General features: G+C 41.8%; 1 protein-coding gene across 5 annotated transcripts in view; it reads left to right on the forward strand.

Annotated features, from left to right (window-relative positions):
• Positions 1-22052, forward strand: part of SHROOM3 (shroom family member 3) — a 433756-nt gene that overhangs the window by 394846 nt on the left and 16858 nt on the right. For all 5 annotated transcript variants that reach the window (XM_044304349.1, XM_044304356.1, XM_044304381.1 and 2 more), the window contains 4 exons: positions 6560-6627; positions 8684-9520; positions 13565-14044; positions 21015-21147. In XM_044304349.1, the coding sequence (XP_044160284.1) occupies positions 6560-6627; positions 8684-9520; positions 13565-14044; positions 21015-21147 (1518 nt within the window). The remainder of the gene's footprint in view (positions 1-6559; positions 6628-8683; positions 9521-13564; positions 14045-21014; positions 21148-22052) is intronic.

The following is a 22052-nucleotide window of genomic DNA, read 5'->3' on the forward strand; positions in this document are numbered from 1 at the left end:
GTTCCAGCTCCCAGGCTCCCTTGAGCTATCTTCATTCCAAATGGAAGGAGGCACATGCGCCAATGCAATCAGTGACTGGCCTCAGCAGTTACATGTTACCAGGTGCGAAATGCTACTTGAGGACACATTACCACTGAGACCAGTCATTGGCTGCAGTGGCGCACATGACTCCGTCCACCCAGAGCACACTGCAGGAGTCTGTTAAAAAAGCCCCAAAGCTGGATAAGAAAACCAAGCACCTTATCTGAGCATGCAGATATTCTCACCAGTGCCATAGAGTGGGGGGCCAAATGAAAAGGGGGAACCAGCCGACGCTGTTAACATAGTGACAGTTTCTAGCAAAATAATGGGGGATCAGACCGCCATAGGCTTCCTGTCCCCCGCCATTCACTTGCACATGCTCACATTGCTGGTCGCCTAAACCAGCCAAAGGCCTAAGCCAGCCTTGTGTCTATCTATCATAGGCATCAGACTTTCAGCAGACCCATCATTAGAGAAATCTTGCTGATCCGGTGTGAAGTAGACTGATATTACTACTTTTCCTCAGATCCCCAAGTGGAACAGAATTACTGTCTACAGCACTTTTATGTTATTATCAAATTAGAAAGAGTAATGTCCCACGTCTCTTATGTGCCTGTGGTGGGCACTCCCCCATCTTTCTCTCCTGAGACACTGCCATTGCTTGTCAGTTTGGAATAGATTATAATTAGAGTTATTTACACAGAAGGAAACTTCCTCTTGGCCTTTTTGATGTTTTTTGGCTCAGTGAAAAAAAAACGTAATCTTTTTCCAGTGTAATTGCTAGCAACTTAATTTCTCAGCAGATTGAAGTCTTTCTGATTTCTGTTCGCTTTAATAAACGTATGCCGGCTGCGTTAATCAACCTTCATTTATCAGCATAGATAGAGGTCAGATGAAACTTGTGTAGCCTCCTAATTAACTATGACTATTGAATTTAGTTTGCTACTATACATTACATTTTTATGGTGTACATAGCAAAAGAGGCATGATGCTCACAGCTGGGTTTACGTGGTTGCCATACCTTCCAACTTTACAAAATCCCAAGGAGGGACAATATGTACGACAATTTTTTCATACTGGACCCTGCCTCTCCACCTCCACGCCACCAAAAGCATAACTATACACACCCAGTCCCCTTAATGCCCCCACATAGTAATTATTCCCCCTTTGTGCCAGCAAACAGTAGGAATGCCCACACTGTGCCCCCTTCCCAGTCGTTATGCTCACAGTAGTAATGCCCACATTGTGGCCCTCAGAGTAGTTATGCCCATATGTCCCTCTTCACAGTAGTAATGCCCACATTGCGCACCCAATGCGAAAACTGTGTCGCCTTGACAGTAGTTATGGCCAGATATGTGCTCCCTTCACAGTAGTTATGCCTATATATGTGCCCCGTTCACAATTGCTATGTCCAGATGTGCCTCTTCACAGCAATTATGCCCAGATGTGCCCGCTCCTAGTAGTTATGCCCAGATATGTGCCCCCTCACAGCAGTTATGCCAAAATATATGCTCCTTCACAGTAGTTATGCCCAGCTATGTGCCCATTTTACAGTAGTTATTCCGAGGTGTGCCCCCTCACAGGAGTTATGCCCAGACATGTGCCCCCTTCACAGTAAACACAGTAAATACTCACCTAGTTCCTCTGATGATCACAGCTCCCCACAGCAGCAGGATGCTGTCACACATCGCACTGCTGTGTAGGAGGAGCAGAAGCTGAATCCTGGCCTGCCCCGCTCCTCCTACACAGACCAGCAGCACAATGTGTGACAGTACATTGTGCTGTTGCTGGGAAGCGCCAACAACTGAGCTGAATGGTGACGCGGGGAGCAGACGGTTTCCTGCGGAGATATCAGAGCCATTCCAGGTGGTTAATCAAGAGAACACAGGGGTAGGTGGAAATAGAAATAGTTCAAAAGAGAGAGACCGCACTACTTAAAGAGGACCTTTCACTCGTATACAAGCTAAAAACCTAACTCTATCTGTGGGCAGAGCGGCGCCCAGGGGCCCCCCTGCATTTACTAGTATGCCTGGGCGCCGCTCCGTTCGCCCGGTATAGGCTCCGGTGTCTCAGCTCCGTCTGTTGTATTGGACTGATTTTTTGTAGGAGGTGTGTCCCTTGCTGCAGTGCTGGCCAATCGCAGCGCACAGCTCATAGACTGGCTATGAGCTGTGCGCTGCGATTGGCCAGTGCTGCAGCAAGGGACACACCTCCTACAAAAAATCAGTCCAATACAACAGACGGAGCTGAGACACCGGAGCCTATACCGGGCGAACGGAGCGGCGCCCAGGCATACTAGTAAGTGCAGGGGGGCCCCTGGGCGCCGCTATGCCCACAGGTATAGTTAGTTTTTAGTTTGTATACGAGTGAAAGGTCCTCTTTAAAAATTAACTTTTACTAGATCCAATCCATGGAGGTGCCCCCAGTGTTGAAGCCTAGCCCGTCGAGTTCCAAGAGATCATAAGATGGAGAGAAGACCGCAGCACTCAATGTCTTCACAATATGCAGAGTTTTATTCCCAAACCGTTCACCATTTTGACTCCTAAGAGTCTTTCTTAGGAGTCAAAACGTTGCACTGTTGGTGAATAGAACTCTGCATATTGTGAAGACATTGAGTGCCGCTGTCTTCTTTCCATCTTATGAGCGTTTGAAGGGGTTGTGCCAAATTTTGGGCATATCTGCTATCCACAGGATAGGGGATGACTACCTGATCGCTGTGGGTCTGACGACTGGGACCCCCACTGATCACAAGAACAAGGGTCCCATTTGTGCATGTGCACTGCGGCTCCATTCATTCTCTATGGGAGCGCCGGAGATATTGTGTATAGGAGCGCTGTACCAGGTGGTTGGTGACAGATTCCCATTAAGTAAATGAAGGAACACAGTATACAGTCAAACCCATACTGAATTATTGGTTGATGCACTTTTCTCTGATGAGATCACTGCACTGCTGAGATTGCACAGAGCGTTGCTGGGAATCCCCTAATATGGAGCATACTTGCTGAATGACACGATTAAAGAGTCAGGCAAGAGGGAGGCACATATGCAAAAAGCTATAAATCTTTGTAGATAAACATTACACCTGCAAATATTCAGCTGTTGTAAACTGCTGTATGCAACATTTCTGCAATGCACCTTTTAAACTAACACTAAAGCTGGTAAGGCTACTTTCACACTTGCAGCAGAGTGATCCGGCAAGCAGTTCCGTCGCAGGAACTGCCTGCCAGATCCGGCAATCTGCATGCAAGCAGACAGCATTTGTAGACTGATCTGGATGCGGATCCGTCTTACAAATGTATTGCAAGAACGGATCCGTCTCTCTGGATGTCATCCGGAGAAATGGATCTGTTATATATTTTCTTCAAATCTTTACGGGTCTGCACATGGTAAGGACGGATCAAGCATTCCGGAATTTTTAATGCCGGATCAGGCACTAATACATTTCAATGTACATTAATGCTGGATCTGGCATTCCGGCAACTGATCTGGAATTTTGGACGGAGATAAAACCGCAGCATGCTGCTGTATTTCCTCCGTCCAAAACGCCATTCAGTGACTAAACTGATGACATCCTGATGCATCCTGAACGGATTTCTCTCCATTCAGAATGCATTAGGATAAAACTGATCAGTTCTTTTCCGGTATTGAGCCCCTATGACAAAACTCATTGCCGGAAAAGAAAAACGCTAGTGTGAAAGTACCCTAACACACATTAGGTTTAAAGCTACTTTCACACTTGCGTTCAGAGCGGATCCGTCTGGTGTCTGCACAGATGGATCCGCTCCTATAATGCAGACGTCTGCTTTATAGTTTAGAAACAATTCTAAGTGTGAAAGTTGCTCAGACGGATCCGTCCAGACTTTACATTGAAAGTCAATCGGGGACGGATCCGTTTGAAATTGCACCATATTGTGTCAACTTCAAACGGATCCGTCCCCATTGACTTACATTGTAAGTCTGGACGGATCCGTTTACCTCCGCACGGCCAGGTGGACAAACGGTGCCAGACTGCTGCATTCTGAGCAGATCAGCATCCACTCAGAATGCATTAAGGCTGTACGGATGCGTTCGGGGCCGCTTGTGAGAGCCTTCAAACGGAACTCGCAAGCAGAGTCCCGAACGCCAGTGTGAAAGTAGCAAGTTGGCCAAACTCACTGACTTCAACAAGATCAGGATATGAACTAATGAGTAAAGGGTTAGCCTGCCAATTTTATTGAAGGACAAGTGAATATGTAGAGATCAGTGAATTTCCTGAAATTCATTTTAGTTCTGATTCTATTAAAGTGTCCCAACTGCCCTGAAAAGTCATGTATTACACTGAGAGGTGTCAAGCTGTTTAACATGAAGACAGCATTAGTAATGTCAGAGTGAAGGCAACATATATGGCTATGGGTAAATGGATGGTAGCCGGTGGTTACAGCACACTGCATTGCCATATATATCCCTTTTTGGGCCACTTGCCTTCCTGTGCTTATGCGTACATGGTGGTATCAGAAGAAGCAATGGCTTTTTAACAAGCAGTCTAAAAATGATTCCTTTTTGGGGGTAGATATTTATAGTGTTTATGTACACAGTGTTACTGGAAGAAGCAATGGCTTGTTTCTAACAAGCAGTCTAAAAATTATCCATTTTTAACAAGTAGAAACAAGCTTGCTGTTATTATAAAGAAAATATATACTGTCCTAAAAAGTGAAGACACAATGGCTTTTACTAAAGCTGTCAAAAATTATCCCTTTTTTGGGAACAGTTTCAAGTTGTTATACTGTACAGAGTAGAATTCAAAGCAGCAGAAGAGCAGTAAAGAACATAATGAACAAGGCAGGAGATGTGCATTAGTAGTGGTGAAAGAGTGTAATAGAATACACAGTTCATAGCTATGATGCCCACCAATATATCAGGTCAGGTAATAAACTTTAAAATATATTTTTTTAATGAAAAAAGATCAATTGGACAAATTCCCTTACAATATACTGTCAGTAACTGAGACACACACCAATATGGCAGGCGACACACTATCATCACCAGGATTAATACTGTGAAATATTTGCTTTGATAGTGAATTACGTGATCAAGATTATTCTGATTCATACTGATAATAAATGATGTTGTATAACTTTAAATGCTGCTACTTTAAATAACACCAAGGTTGCAAAACATCATGATGCAGCCTGACTGTCTGTGATTTTGAATAATGTGACGAAGATTGGGCTGAGTCACATTAAAAATAAATTGAATAGTATACCTTTAAATACTGCACACTAGTACAAGCAGTATGACTAATGGCTGTCAAAACCAGCCTCCCCAGGCAGCCTGAATAAGTTGCACAATATGAAACACTGACTCCTGTCTGTAAAACCTCTTTCTGTGAAATAATTACCGGTATAAATCTACGGTATCTAACAATTGCCTTCTGTCCACTGTAAAAATTAGCTGTATTCTGTCTAAAGATCTGTTTACATCGTATTCCTCCAATATACAAGCCAAGAAAAAACTCTCAGATCCTGGCTGAGATCGTACATTGTCTACTGACATCACAGCTGTAGCCTCTCAGTTGTTCGGCATACTCCTCCCCGACAAGCGTCCACGTCACCATGGGAATGCCTGTGGGTTAGAATATACCATCGGATCTGAGTTTTCACGATCTCAGGGAAAACTCTGATCCGATAGTATATTATAAACCACAGGCATTCCCATGGTAACAGGGACGCTTGTCTGGGAGGAGTATGCGAACAACTGTACAGATTGGGGGGGGGAAAAGACGAATATTCTAAATAACGAATATATTTGCTATAGTGCTATATATTCGTTTTTCCATCTGAAGTCATGACTCCTCCCTGCTTAAGTTGCTTGTGGGCCAATGACTCATTGGCCCACAAGCAAGAAGCAGTGAGGAATCATGTTTTCAGATGTAAAAAAATTACGAATATTCGATATAGCTAATATATAGCACTATAATTCGAATTCTCGAAGTTGCGATATTCGCTAAAAAAATTAGTTATTCGAATATTCAAGCTCAACACTATACGTAACTTAATTCTGTTGTATTCAGGTACTCAGAACTGAGATTTATTGCATGTAGTGCCCACAAATTCATTATTGGAGTCAATGTTGCCTGCCATTTGGCAAACACGTCATCTTGAAGTGTTACTAGTGATCAGCGAATGTTCATTCATGCATCTTCTTGTGTAATCAGGAATGTGTCGGTGATAATCAATAGAACTGAATGAGGGAGGAATGACCTCGGTCACATTGATCTATGTAATCAGGCCCGTGTAAATGAGCGCTGATGGATGTGTTATCATCCATCGGTGCTTGCACTGCCAGAACATCAGGCAGTATAATACAACCTAAGTCTAGAGTCCACGCATTGTATAATTGTATATTTTTGTTGTCTACACGCTAAGAGTAAAGGGGTGTGTCAGTATTTTATTTATTTGAAATGTCAGCTACAAAGTGAATAAATTGAACAAATGATAAAAACTTTATTCAGAATTAATTACTACACAATTAACTAAATGTGCTGTTTCGTTTATTTCAGGATTTTGGTGTAAAGCATGAGGTGTTTGTCAAGAACACATCATATGCAACAACTGGTACAGGATTTCGGTGAGTTGCCATAATGGGACTGCATTGTAGTAAACATGGTGAAATTTACAGACAATAGTATTCCAATGTATGAAATGAATGTTCTGTCAATAAAGAATTCTTCTAAGAATATTTTGATAGGAAATGCAAGTCACCTTTTTCGTATGAACTTGGAACAACCTACTTGCATACTTTACTTGACTAAGTTCAACTTTCTTTTTTCACTTTCTAATTTCACTTTTGTGTTTCTTGGTTTTGCATACGTCATTTTAAGCATTATCTGCTCAAAGTATAAATTGGATCATTGCACTCAATGGTTCATTCAAGAACATTTCTTTAAAGATGTTTTCTAATAAAAAAAAAAGCATAAAGTTCACGCAGCATGGCCCCTGAAACAGAAGATTCATATTTACCTGCTCCATGCCGCTCTGGTTCTCTGCACTGCATCTGCATTCTCCATCTTGTGGTCCTGCTACTGTTTACATCAGGCTGGCCTATTGACATGGTCACATGCAGCTATTCCAGCATTGACTGGCTTCAGTGTTGATGTACTGCTTATAGACCACTGGAGTGGATTGGAGCAGGTAAGTATAATTCTTCTGTTTCAGGTGCCATGCTGCAGGAATTTTAAAAACATTTTTAACAGAAATCCACTTTAAGCTGGTCATTAGAGATGAGCGAATTGAAGCTGACGAAATGGAATTCGATCCGAATTTCAGGAATTATTTGATTCACACCGAATCCGAATTTCCTCACGCTTTGTGGTAACGAATCACATTTTTTCCTAAAATGGCTGCTGCACATGTTAGAGATAAAAATCCTGCTTTGGAGCTACGAAACCCGGTCAAGACAGTCTTGTGTTAAAGAATCCTCTTTATTCCATTAAAAATCATACAGGGTAAAAAAACTATGCATTTCAGGGAATTATGTCACCTTGCCACTCTGTGTTCTCCTCATGTTGCTGCCACCTCCACATTATGTCACCTTGCCACTTTGTGGTCTCCTGATGCTGCTGCTACCTCAACACTATGTCATCGTGCCACTCTGTGGCCTCCTCATGCTGCTGCTGCTGCTACCACCTCCACACTGTGTCTCCTTGCCGCTCTGTGGTCTCCTCATGCTGCTGCCACCTCCACACTATGTCACTGTGCCACTCTGTGGTCTCCTGATGCTGCTGCCACCTTCACACTATGTCACTTTGCAGTGTCAGACTGGAGTACCTAGGGCCCACCAGTAAAATTTATTTTGGGGGCCCACCATATGGATACATTCAAGTGTAATAAATAATCTAACAAGTTTTTTATATGAACATAGGCTGGTTGAGGTGCTGTACATTGAATATGTGTATGTAGTCCAGTAAATCTAATGTGTTACGTTCCACTTGTGCAGGGGGTGGGAGACTAGGGGCCCACCTTGCTCAGGGCCCACTTGGGGATTACCCTGTACTCCTGTGGGCCAGTCCAAGCCTGTCACCTTGCCACTCTTTGGTCTCCTACATTCTGTCATTGTGCCACTCTGTGGTCCCCTGATGCTGCTGCTACCTTCACACTATGTCACCTTGCCACTCTGTGGTCTTCTGATTCTGCTGCCACCTCCACACTATGTCACCTTGCCACTCTGTGGTCTCTTGATGCTGCTGCCACCTCCATACTATGCCACCTTGCCACTCTGTGGTCTCCTGATGCTGCTGCTACCTCAACACCATGTCACCTTGCCACTCTGTGACCTCCTCAAGTTGCTGCTTCCAACTCCACACTCTGTTAATGTGCCACTCTGTGGTCTCCTGATGCTGCTGCTACCTCCACACTATGTCATTGGGCCACTCTGTGGACTTCTCATGCTGTTCCCACCCTCCCCACTTCATGACTGGGCCACTATTTAGCCTTTTTGGCCTGGTTGACATCATCATTTAGTGGTCTTGTTGTTTAGTTGTTACCCAAGACAATACCTACTAATAATATACTTTTATTCTGAATACTGCTCCAATGGTCCTCATTCCACTAGCGTTAAACCTTTATATGCATATGTATAGAAAACTAGTGTAATAAATACATATTGTAATAATTTTACTCTTTAGTTCCTCTAAAGGAAAAAGTGAAGATGCATCAGAAAAGGCAACACATGAGACAGCATTCAGTTCTTATTCCACTCATCATACTAGCTCCGGAGGAGATAAACAAACCCGTACTATACAAATGGGGATTCAAAGACACACCAGAGCCCAAAGTCTCACTCCAGCTTCTGGATTATACAATCATCTACAGAGTGGAAGGTTGAATACTGTAAACTCTTCCAGTAATCTAAATCCATGCAAAATTGCACAAGTTTCTTCCAGTCATGCTTCAAATGAATTTGCTACCCCTGAAGGTGATTTATGTCCTCCTAAAAATATGGATATGTCTCCAGACGATGATAAGAATAAAACTATGGATTTAAGTTCACATTCCAGTAATTTTATGAATAACAAAAATGAGAAATTAAGAACAAAGTCTTCCCCACCACAGAGACCACCACTTCATAAAATTAAATGCATGGATTTAGAAAAAGAAGGGAACCTATCTCTCTCCAACAATTCATCTGTAATTGAGCATAGTCCTTCCGTTGGTTGGAAAAACAATACAATGTGGAGTACAAGTTCATCAGAGACAGAGACCCCTACAAACCATGGAAAAATATCTCTTCGTATATCTGAGTCTTGTCTCCAATCATCCTCGCCTGTGGCTGTACACGAGGAAGATGATGATGAAGTGTTTGTTGAGGATCAAGAGTTGGAGACATTCAGTGAAAACCAGTTTGTTCCTCCATCTCCACCTCCATTCCCCCCACCTTCACTGAAAGATGCTCTTCTCAAGAATAGTCAAGAAAAAATACAGCATGTTTCTGCTGATTCCTTTGAGAAGAACAAAAATGAAAGGTAAGTGCTTGATGCAAAAGATTAACGCACAATAGGACAGTGCTATAATTTTAAGCTTTTATTACTTTATTTCTGTGGTCCAACTTGCTTGAGCATTTACTAAATATTTTATCATATCAATTTTAGATGTTAAAGGGGTTGTCCAGTATTTTGTTTTTAAATTCCATCTCTCCACCCAGCAAGACCTGTGAAGGGAACTATACTTACATGCTGCTTGGCGCTCGGTTCCAGCTTCGTGGGTCATGTCTTAATGGCACTTCCAATCCCCGTATGTTAACTTCCTTTATAAGCAGGGCAAAGTGCACCATTGCAGTCATTGACTGGCCAATTTTTGACATGTCCCCAAGCAGCACATGACCCTATCCATGCAGGAAGTTTACATGTGAAATGCTGTGAAGACCCACAGCCTCCCAGGACCCATGGAGGTGAAACAGATCCATGAGGGGCAGTTAAATGTAGCTAATTTCACAAATGGTGGGAGGAATTAAAAATATGTGTGCAACCCCTGTATTGGTGTAGATGTATTAACTAATTATTAAACTGATAACATACGTTATTCAAATTCTAGGTGATTCAGTACTGTTATAAAAAATAAAATAAAAAGCATGGGGTTAACAATTCATGCTGTATAATTACTCCAAGAAAGGTTGAACTTGATGGACATGTGTCTTTTTTTCAATTTATATAACTATGTAACAAAGAAAGGTGTAAAGATACAGTCACTTGAATGTAGGGACTTTTGATTAGCCTGGGTTTACATCTGCACTTTCAATTCCAGCAGTCTGTTCCATCGGAGAAACAGACTGCTGGAATTCACTCTATCTGGCATAAATGCCGGCTTTCGGCTGGATAAAAAATACTACTCGCAGCATTTTTGGTCATGACCTTTGTCAGGTCATTTTTTTCACATGCCCTGTGTTATTAGTCAATTATTGCTTTTAAAACTGTGTCACTTACATAAAAGGAAATCATATAATTTTCTGATATAAATGTATTTAAAATTCTGCACACGTACCTTTCTTAGGCCTCTTTCACACGTGCGTGACGGATTGGCTCCAGATGCGTTCAGGGTGTGTTCGGTGCAACTCTAACCCTTTTGCAAGCAAGTTCAGTCAGTTTTGTCTGCAATCGCGTTCAGTTGTTCAGTTTTTTCTGCGCGGGTGCAATGTGTTTTTCACGCGCGTGATAAAAGACTGACGGTTTACAAACAACATCTCCTAGCAACCATCAGTGAAAAACTGGGGCCAGGGCTGAGTGAAAAATGCAGAATATAGAACATGCTGCTTTTTTCACGCAACGCAGAACTGATGCGTGAAAAAAACTCATGTACACAGACACATTGAAATGAACGGATCATGATTCAATGCGGGTTCAATGCGTTCACGTCACGCATTGCACCCGTGTGGAAAACTTGCTTGTGTGAAAGAGGCCTTACATGAGGCGGTTGACCCCTACATGCCGTAGAATTGTATAGCCCATGTACCAGTCCATTTGTAATGTATCCATAGTGTAACTGAAACGTGGCACCATTCATATGACAGTCTTAAAATCATATAATCTTTGACATTCAGTAAGCAGCAGTGATACAGCCAGGTCCATAAATATTGGGACATCGACACAATTGTAACATTTTTGGCTATATACACCACCACAATGGATTTGAAATAAAACAAACAAGATGTGCTTTAACTGCAGACTGTCAGCTTTAATTTGAGGGTATTTACATCCAAATCAGGTAAACTTGTTAAGGAACCAAAAGTAATGGGACAGTTGGCTTCTCAGCTGTTTCATGACCAGGTGTGTGTTATTCCCTCATTATCCCAATTACAATGAGCAGATAAAAGGTCCAGAGTTTATTTCTAGTGTGCTATTTGCATTTGGAATCTGTTGCTGTCAACTCTCAAAATGAGATCCAAAGAGCTGTCACTGTCAGTGAAGCAAGCCATCATTAAGCTGAAAAAACAAAACAAACCTATCAGAGATAGCAAAAACATTAGAGATAGCAAAAACATTAGGCGTGGCCAAAACAACAGTTTGGAACATTCTTAAAAAGAAGGAACGCACAGATGAGCTCAGCAACACCAAAAGACCTAGACGACCACAGAAAACAACTGTGGTGGATGACTGAAGAATTCTTTCCCTGGTGAAGAAAACACCCTTCACAACAGTTGGCCGGATTAAGAACACTCTCCAGGGGTAGGTGTATGTGTGTCAAAGTCAACAATCAAGAGAAGACTTCACCAGAGTGAATACAGAGGGTTCACCACAAGATGTAAACCATTGGTGAGCCTCAAAAACAGGAAGACCAGATTAGAGTTTGCCAAACGACATCTAAAAAAGCCTTCACAGTTCTGGAACAACATCCTATGGACAGATGAGACCAAGATCAACTTGTACCAGAGTGATGGGAAGAGAAGAGTATAGAGAAGGAAAGGAACTGCTCATGATCCTAAGCATACCACCTCATCAGTGAAGCATGGTGGTGGTAGTGTCATGTTGTGGGCATGTATGGCTGCAACCCAGCATCTGGTGATGTCTATGTGTTCCAGACTTCAGGCTGTAATTGACTGGAAAGGATTTGCAACCAAGTATTAAAAAGTGAAAGTTTGATTTATGATTATTATTCTGTCCCATTACTTTTGGTTCCTTAACAAGTAGGAGACACATATGCAAACTGTTGTAATTCCTACACCATTTACCTGATTTGGATGTAAATGCCTTCATATGAAAGCTGACAGTCTGCAGTTAAAGCACATCTTGTTTGTTTCATTTCAAATCCATTGTGGTGGTGTATAGAGCCAAAACATTTAGAATTGTGTTGATGTCCCAATATTTATGGACCTGACTGTACATGACATACATGTGCTGGGTCAGCACACTGGACACATGCACATGGTAAGTAAATAGGACTAGTGGTGGAATCACGATTTTTATTGTGGTTATTATGGTAGCTACATTACTGTGCATAGTTACATGGCTGCCTGTCTTTAGGTAATTTGTAAAATCGCTTCCTGTCTCTAGGTGATGTTGTGAAATGGCTTTCTCTAGGTGATATAAAATGGTTGCCTGTCTTTAGGTAATGTTATAAAATGGCTGCCTTTCTCAAGGCGATGTTGTCATGTTGTTAATAAAGTTTAGTGTCAAATATCAAACACGCTGAAGGACAGTATGAGATAGTGCTGCAGGTAGTAATGCTGTATATACTGAACATGTTCTGCTCCTCAATACACTACTGTTCACCTGTTAGATACCTGGGCAGTTAACCGAAAACCAGATCACATGATACTAGTGAGGTGTCACATTATGGCTCACATATTTAATCGTATCCAGCTCTCCTATGGATGCATCTTACAGGACTAAATTGGTCTGTACCATTTTGTTTTCTTTAGGGTGAGGCTACTGAATGGATATAATAAAGGTCTACAAGGAAAATTTTAAATATACAGTGTGTACATTAGGAAATTGTTCAACATCCTATTCTCCAAATAAATAAATGTAATCATTAAAACTGGAATACCTATTTAACTATCAAACTTAAAGGGGTTGTCCAGTTCTTTCAGAAAGAGACCTATGCCTGTCCATATGTTGACTGTTTTTTCAGTTCAGCTCCATTAAAGTGAATGGGGTGAGCTGTGAATACCACTGTTACTGAAGCAGATGTGAATTTGCTGTAACTGAACAGATCTGGCTTGTGGCTACTTCTAATGGCATTATCTAAGTGGCCCTCCTGGTCTTTACCCTTCAACCGCTATATGGGAATCTGGACTCTACTGCAGGGGTAGCACCAGGCCAATAAGCAGTCACTTAACTGAGCGCTTGTACTTGGCTATCTTTGGCTGCCCATAAAGTTGCTCTGCTGCTTCATTCGAACGGGGAAACATGAGCCTCTGCTCTAATGGTCTACGGGGAAACAGCAGTCACTCTCCTGCCAGACACATATACCCTAACATGGGGATATAGGATAATTTGTTGTCATGGGATAGCCTCTTTAAGGATGAATGTCACCCAAATCATTATACTTATTTTCCATTCTTCTCATTATAGGCATCCCATCCTAATAGAAGGTGCAGAGAAAATAGAAAGGGAAGACAGAACTTTGGACCAATCGTATTTCAAATTACCTATAAACAATTTTGCACAGCCTGAAATACCTCAACTTCCATCAAGTTCACTAGAAATAAGTCACAGTTCTTCACAATATCCTTCCACTCAGAATGAGGTAACCCTCTCTAAAGCACTTGAAGTTTATGACCACAAAATCTCTACCCAAGAAAGCACCTTAAGTCATACCATCACAAATGTGATGACCCCTGAAGATGTCAAATCTCAGGAGTTGGCCAAGGAGATTGTAAACATAGACAAATCTCTAGGGGACATTTTAGATCCAGAACTCAAGATGAAGACCACTATGGATCTAATGGGTGGCCTATTCGTGAAAAGCACCTGTGCACTAAGAGAAAGTAATAGGAGGTGGATCAAAGAAAGGATGCTTCCAGACAAGGGTCATTCAGCAGAAAATGAAACGTAAGTGGCTCATAAAATTGTAATTTATTTCTAGGTCTGTACAAATATTCATTATTACATTATAATTGTGTATTCATCTACTTCAAGTAATGTTTATACCTTGTTGCATTAGATAACACTCCTATTTTTCTCAGTGTTTGGCCTCTTTCACACAGTTCGTATCTGGTCAGTATTTGGTATTTGTAAGATAAAACCTGGAATAGGCTCTACAGAGTAAAAGTATAGTGGAAAGAGCCGTGCCTCTTCTGTGCTTTGGATCCAGTGATGAAAAATACTAACCAAATTATGAAAAATTGTGACCAAATACTGACCATGTGAAAGTGGCCTGTAGGTATATTTAAACATAAGTCTTAATATAAAGCAGTAAAAGCATTAACGGGCTTGTCCAGTGTTATGATATTGCTGACTTATCCTTAAACGGGTATTCTGATCTCAGACAATGGGGGTATATTGCTAGGATATACCCCATTGTCTGATAGGTGCAGAGACCCGCAAAGTGGTGGCTGGAGGACTCCGGTCCAGCTACCACCAAGCGTTCTCCCCTAGAAGGGAATGGGAGTGCACTGGGCATGCATGGCCACTGCTCCCATTCACTTCTATGGGCCCGACGGAAATAGTCCAGCCACCGCTCGGCTATTTTTCAGTGGTCCCATAAAAAATGAATAGAGGGCGGCTGCGCATGCACTGTGTGCCCTCCACCATATTTGGGGCTCCATTTACAATGGGTGCATATCTTAGCAAAGAGAGATGTTTCCCTGCATTTACATGCGTGTTTACAGCTTATTATTTTGGGTCATTCTTTCTATATATATTTTTTCCCTTTATTATTTTTAAGTTATTATTTGTTACACATTATATAAACCTCAAACACTTGTTAACCTGACAAAGGACTCAATCCAAAATGCATAGTTTTGTGGAACACAATAAATCTTGTCATTGAGATGCCATCTTAAGGCCCCATTCACACGAGCGTTACGGATTCTCTCAGGATGCGTCCAGTGAAACTTGGACAAAACTGCTTCAGTGTTTCAGTTTTTACCGTGCCAGGTGCAATCAGTTTTGCGTGAAAAAAACTGAAGATTTACAAACAATCATCAGTGAAAAACGCATTGCATACGGACTGCATCCAGGTTACATCCAGATGCAATGCGTTTTTCACTAAAGCGTCATTCACTTCTATGGGGCCAGCGCTGGCAGCTCATGGGGTGTATCCTCTTAGGTGGGCATGTCCTTTCTTTTGAAGCTCACTCTATCGATTCCATTGAATACCAGCAAGCAGAGATCATGAAAACTGTGAGATTAATATAGAAAGTATATTGGAAAATTGTATATTTTTGCATGATACAAAGTGACATTTATTAGCGTAAACTCCTTTAAAATGCATTTGGTAGTGCACAAGCAGTTATTGTCATGGCTCTTAGGGCTGTAGACAAATCCCCTAAACCAGTGCTCTTCTTCCTATATTATATAGTGACCCTGAGCATGGGCAAGTCCTAACTAGTCATTTATTATAAATATTCTAGTAACAAGTTTTAGGGTCCATTCACACGTCCGCAATTCCGTTCCGCATTTTGTGGAACTGAATTGCGGACCCATTCATTCCTATGGAGCAGCACGATGTGCTGCCCGGATCCGGAATTGCGGATCCGCACTTCCAGGTCCGCAATTCCGTTCCCGGAAAAAATAGAAGATGTCCTATTCTTGTCCGCAATTGCGGACAAGAATAGGCATTTTCTATTAAGCGCCGGCGATGTCCGTGTTTTGCGGATCCGCAAAACACACATGGACATGTGAATGGACCCTTATAACACAAAAGTGCAATAAATAGAAGCAAGGAAAGGAATAGCAAGGAATAGGAATATACATTTCTTTCACAGACGCTGGGTGCTGGAGCCTCTGGTGCAGCTACATAACATGCAAAAAATAGGGGCATTCAGAAGATATTAATAGACATGGTGTTGGGCGCACGTTGACACACTAATAATGTCTCAGGATCTACCTCTTATGACACTGGGCAAGTGCCACTGCCAACTGCAACGCTTTCCCATAGTGCTGATGGTTTAACCACTTGAACATGACACTGGATTTGATAAGACCAGCAATGACCTTTCTTTGTGAAAGTCTACTCTGTGAGAACCAAGTTTATTGTGCAAATGCTATAATGTCTTGCATTTGAGGCTTTAGGCTGAGGCTACTCGGAGATCTTTGCCACAACACACAATCAATGATCGCTGTGTTGCAGTGCAGCCACCTAACCAGACCTTCCAAGTGTCCCTCTTTTGAAGGGAAAGTCCCTATTTTAGACCCAAGTCTCTTTTCTCCTTAAATGTCCCTTACAATATTGATCAAAACATTTTTGTCTGGTTCTTCTCTGTATATTAGAGCTCGCCTTGTATATTATTTAATTGTTTGAAGCAATTTAGATGTTAGAAATTTCTATATTCAGATAATTTTTGTGCTATTGTACGAGAAGAACACTATTCAAGTGTCTAAATATGCAGGAAAAATGGACTTTCACAAAATGAACCATATAAGTGTCCCTCTTTGATCATCCAAAAAGATGGGAGGTATGACGGAACTGAATGGGGTCATTGCCCGATTCACAAGTCGCAACACTGCTGGATTCTTTGTGATTCTGGGGTCACAGTTGCAGCAACGTGCGCGTTGCGCTGGAACCCCATTCAGTTCAATGGCTGCAAGGACTAGAGAGGTGCTGTTTCTGGAACAAAAGCAAACCGCCACCAACATCTCTTCATGGGTAAAGCAATAATTGAGTACTGGTGTGAAGCTAGGGCATCTTTCCAGGTGCTGGGTGCCACAGGGTGCCAACTATCTACTTTGCAGGTAGGGCTAGGCCAACAAACTGAATCTTTTCTCCTGGGTAAAAGAAGGTAGTTGGAGTGATTTTCATTAATGTGTACCAGATTTACAGGACTAACAACCCTAGTATGTTACATAACCCTAGTAGGTCAAGTTGACTAATTTACCTGGAATTTAACCTTAAAGAGTAACTGCACTTTACATTATTTTCCACTGCCCCATACAAAAGTATGTGCAATATGTTTCATTTCTCTTAGCATCAATCTCTATGAAAACTGCTGTGTTCACTTGAACTGGTGACTCTACGGGTGTTAACCTAAAGCAATGATGTTTGCCAGTACTACAGTAAAAGCCGAAAGTGCCCTTACATTCCTTGATGCCCTGCATCTCCACCATGCGTGTACACCAGAGCCAATCGCACACCCTATTGTACTCTAATGAATCTGGCCCCCAGTCTGATCATTGCGCTCGCAATTCAGATGCTGCCCACACACTGAGAAATGCGTCTTCACTGTCCCTGGAGCTGAAGACAACCTGGCCATAGAAACAGGCAGTGGATTGCAAGTTTAGGAGGCACTAAAGGACCACAGATGGTGAGTTAATGGCCAAAACAGACAAAAACGTAAATTAAACATATTGCACATATTTTTATGGGGTAGTAAAATGCATCCGTAGAAAAAATGTACTCTTTAAGTTTTATATTGAACTAATATACTTTGCATTTCAAATCGTTAGCAATTTTAAGATCTTTGAAACCTGTAGATACCTTCTTTTAACAGATGATTATTTGCTAGGTCTGCAGTCAAGGGAATGAATTAACAGCCTGGACTCCAGACTGATACATTGTAGCAAATACAGGAGATAGATTTGTGTCTTTTAGGCTATTTTCACACTAGCGGTGAACAGCCTGTCTGATCCGTCCTGCCACTAGTGTGAAAGTAGCCTTATGTATTGAGCACCCAGAGGATTGCCTAGACTGGAAACAGCATTGCGCCTGGCCATCTTTTCTCACTTGACAATGGTGACATACTGAAACACAACGCACATTAGAAAGTGCATCATTTTTTTTAATTTACCTAAAGCCAGACAACTCCTTTAACCCCTTCGGGACACAGCCATTTTTCACCTTCCTGCCCGGCCTAATCTGACGTGTGTCACTTTATGTGGTAATAACTTTGGAATGCAAGTGAATCTGTTTTCTCGTGACACAATGTACTTTATGGTAAAGGTAGATTTGAGTCGATATGTTTTATAAATGTGTCACCTTTTGGAACTACACCCCTCAAGTTAATCAAAAATGATTTTACAAACGTTGTTAACCCTTTATATGTTTCACAAGTATTAAAGTGAAATGGAGGCAAAATTTCTAAATTTAACTTTTTTGCTGATTTAACATTTTAATCCATTATTTCCTGTATGCCAGAAAGGGTTAACAGTGAAACAAACATCGATATTTATTACCCTGATTTTTCAGTTTACAGAAACTCCCCATGCGTGGTCATAAACTGCTGTATGGGCACAAGGCAGGGCTCAGAAGGAAAGCCATATGGTTTTTGAAGGGCAAATTTTGCCAGAATGGTTTATGGGCTCCATGTTACATTTGAAGGCACACTAAGGTACCCCATAGTAGAATCCCCCAAAAATGTACCCCCTTTTGGACACTACATGCCTCAAGGAATTTATTGAGGGGTTACTGACCACTTTGACCCCACAGGCTTTTAATAGAATTTAGAAACACTTGGGTGTGAAACTAAAAATTTTCATTTCTTCCAATAAAATTTTGCATAAGCGTCCCATTTTCATTTTCACAAGAGGTAACAGCAGAAAAAAGCACCACAAATTTTGTTAAGCATTTTCTCATCAACACAGCAACACACCATATGTAGTCACGGAACACGGCAGGGATCAGAAGAGAAGGCGCTCCATATGGGTTTGGGAGGGCAGTTTTTGGTGGAATGGTTTACAGGTGCCATGTTGCTATTGATCAGCCTATGGAGACCAGTACAGCCGATGGGAACAGGGAGGGAGCCCCCTCCCTCCACAGAGCCCGTACATGGCGTGATCACCACTGACAGGGACATACAAACGGTTAAAGCTTCGTCATCAGTGTATTCACCAATTCTGGCGTATACAGTACAGTGGTTAAAGGAAATCTGTCGCTATGCAGTGCAGTCTGCAGGCAGCATGTTATAGAGCAGGAGGAGCTGAGCAGATTAATATATAGTTTTATAAGAAATGATTCAGTATTAGGGCTCATTTCCTATAGTACATGACTATCTTTTGCCGTATTTTGAGGATAGTGTATCCATTCAGGTCAATGGGTCCGCATCCACAGAACAGTCTTCACACCGCCGGTGCCCATATATTGCAGGCCACAATTTGCGGTCCGCAATACAGGCACCACAGCCATACAGTCGTCTGAATGGGCCCTAACTTGTAATTTATTGCTCTAAAGTTCTGTTCATTCTGAGCTTTGGAGTCCAGTGCCTCAATGACTGACAGCTATCACTCTATGCACTCTCATTCAGGAAATGAATAATACCACCTACTGGACTCCAGAGGTGAGAATGAACAGAACTTAGATCAATAAATTACAAGTTATACTGAATCATAAAAATATATATCAAACTGCTCAGCTAAATTTTAGGTTACATTTTGAGTGTAACATGGTCCCTTTAAATGCAAGATTTGGGGAGTAATTCTGAAGCGCTCACATACTTGTGTTTCTAGATTATTACAACATCACAATGTATTAGGCACCAGTCAGGTCCTCTGCCACATTACATATCCCGCAACTCATATAGAGTGGCCCGTGAAGTGGCCTCAGGTAGGTTGTAATATTATATCCTCATCATAGAAAGTGATTTACAGGTTCTTGGCGCTATATGTAAAGCCTGTATTACACTGCCCGGTTTTTCAGTAGATAATCACTAACGAGCGTTTGCATGAACGCTCGTTAGTGATCATCTTGCAGTGAAATCCTGCTGCCAATTGCCCGATCATTAGGGTTACTAGACACCACAGTCTGCCGCCGGCAAACCGCTATACAGCATGGGGACGAGCGATGGCATAATGATTCACTTGAATGGGGCTGTGCGCGATACCAAGCACAGACGCTATACAATGTACGGTGCTGTGCTTGGTAAGCATGGAGAAGGCCATGGCGCTCACAGGAGCACCGCTGCCTTCTCAAACAGCTGATCGGCGGGGGTCCAGGGTGTTGAACCCCCACTGATCAAATACTGATGACCTATACTAAGAATAGGTCATCAGCATCAAAATCTTGGAAAACACCTTTAATATTGTAACTTGTATATACTGTAGAATACAAATGAGTGATAGAAATCTTAGAAACTGTGAGTATAGTGCCATCTTGTGGTAGAGAGTGACATCACAGAAGTATATTTAGTATGTACTTCAATAAGCTATTGAACGTGCTACTTAATGCTGAAAAAACATGGCTGCTACCTCCCAGAAATTACACCACTCTAAGTATTGGGACTAAGATACAATACCAGACCTCACCCATGGACAAGAGTGGTGTAGTTTCAGGGAAAAAAAAATAGACATGTTTTTTAAATCTCATACAAGACCTGCCTATGTCTTTCTAGAAAATGAATGGAAGCGATAATAGTTGACTTGAAGGTTGGTGTTCACACACAGGCTAAGGGGGAGTTCACATCACCGTTATTTTTCCATTCTTCTGATCCATCAGAAGAATAGAAAAATAAAGAAAAAAATGATCCTGTAAAAAAAACGATCCTGTTCATCAGTTATGCACATTTGACATCGGTTTGAGCCATTTCCGTCTGAGATCCATTTTTTTGCACAGACAAAAAGTCATCTCAGACAGAAATGGATCAAGTGGATGACAAATGTGCATAACTGATGTACAGAATGTGTTTTAAAAAAAAAAAATCCAGTTTTTTTCTTTATTTTTCTGTTCTTCTGACAGACTCCCCCTAACAAGGGTATTAACGATGGTCATGTTTTAAACCCCTCTCCTCCACCCAGTGGAATTCCAGTAGGAATTGCAGAGCTCACATAAGCTCCACAAGTTGCCACACCTTCATATTTCTTAAATATTTGCACCATTTAAGAGTCATGTTCTTCCTTGTCATCAATGACGTTTATTATCCTCTACATATAGGACAGAAAACGGCGTACGGTCGTCTGTGTGCTATTTGATGTCTGCTCCTGAAGCTGAACTTCTGAAGAGGATCACAGACATACACAATGAGGGATCAGGAGGAGTAGAGCCCTGCAATCTGAATGACAAGAAGGTAAAGAATCAGTGAAAAAAAATAAAACGATAGAACTCAGGAGGCAGGACGTCCGAACCAAGCAGCGGCTAGCAGATACGTTTCTCTGTGGGTGGGATTTAAAAAAAAAATCCCGGACAACCCCTTAATATTTTCAGACACAAGGACCAAATTGACAAAATTACCTGAACTTGTTTTCTACTGTGACACCTTACGACTATGGGTCTTTTACATCTCGTGTGTGACTACATTTGATCTCAGACCCTGAATAATCCTGACTGGACCTTCATTACAAAGCTTGTGGGTTTTTATATTGGTGGGATCAAAATGGTTCACACAACAGATATCCATAGGAACAAAATTGTCACCATACACATTAGCTTAGGAATTTGTGCAATAGATCGATAGCTCTCTTCCTCAACCTCTGGGAGTGGCTTATCTCCCTCAGCAGTGATGGATTAGGTTTGTGAATACCAAAATATCCACTCCTTCTATCCCTGGACATCTGTTGTCAGGGGTATGTCATGCTGCAACCATACATACACCATTGCTCATCAGCTAACCCCGACCCTGCCCAATCTGTTGGTTTAGTCAATTTTTATATATACCCCTTTACACATCAAAATGAGACCACACATTGAGTACTGTGTACAATTCTGGGCTCCTGTGAACAAGACAGACATAGCAGAGCTGGAGAGAGTTCAGAGGAGGGCAGCTAAAGTAATAACTGGAATGGGTGGACTACAGTACCCAGAAAGACTGTCAAAATTAGGGTTGTTCACTGTAGAAAAGAGAAGGGAGAAGATTGAATAACTGTATAAATATATCAGGGGACAGTACAGAGATCTATCCCATCAGCTATTTATCCCCAGGGCTGTGACTGTGACGAGGGGACATTCTCTGCCTCTGGAGGAAAGAAGGTTTGT

Source organism: Bufo gargarizans, chromosome 1 (assembly GCF_014858855.1).
Source record: "Bufo gargarizans isolate SCDJY-AF-19 chromosome 1, ASM1485885v1, whole genome shotgun sequence".
Classification (NCBI taxonomy): Eukaryota; Metazoa; Chordata; class Amphibia; order Anura; family Bufonidae; genus Bufo; species Bufo gargarizans.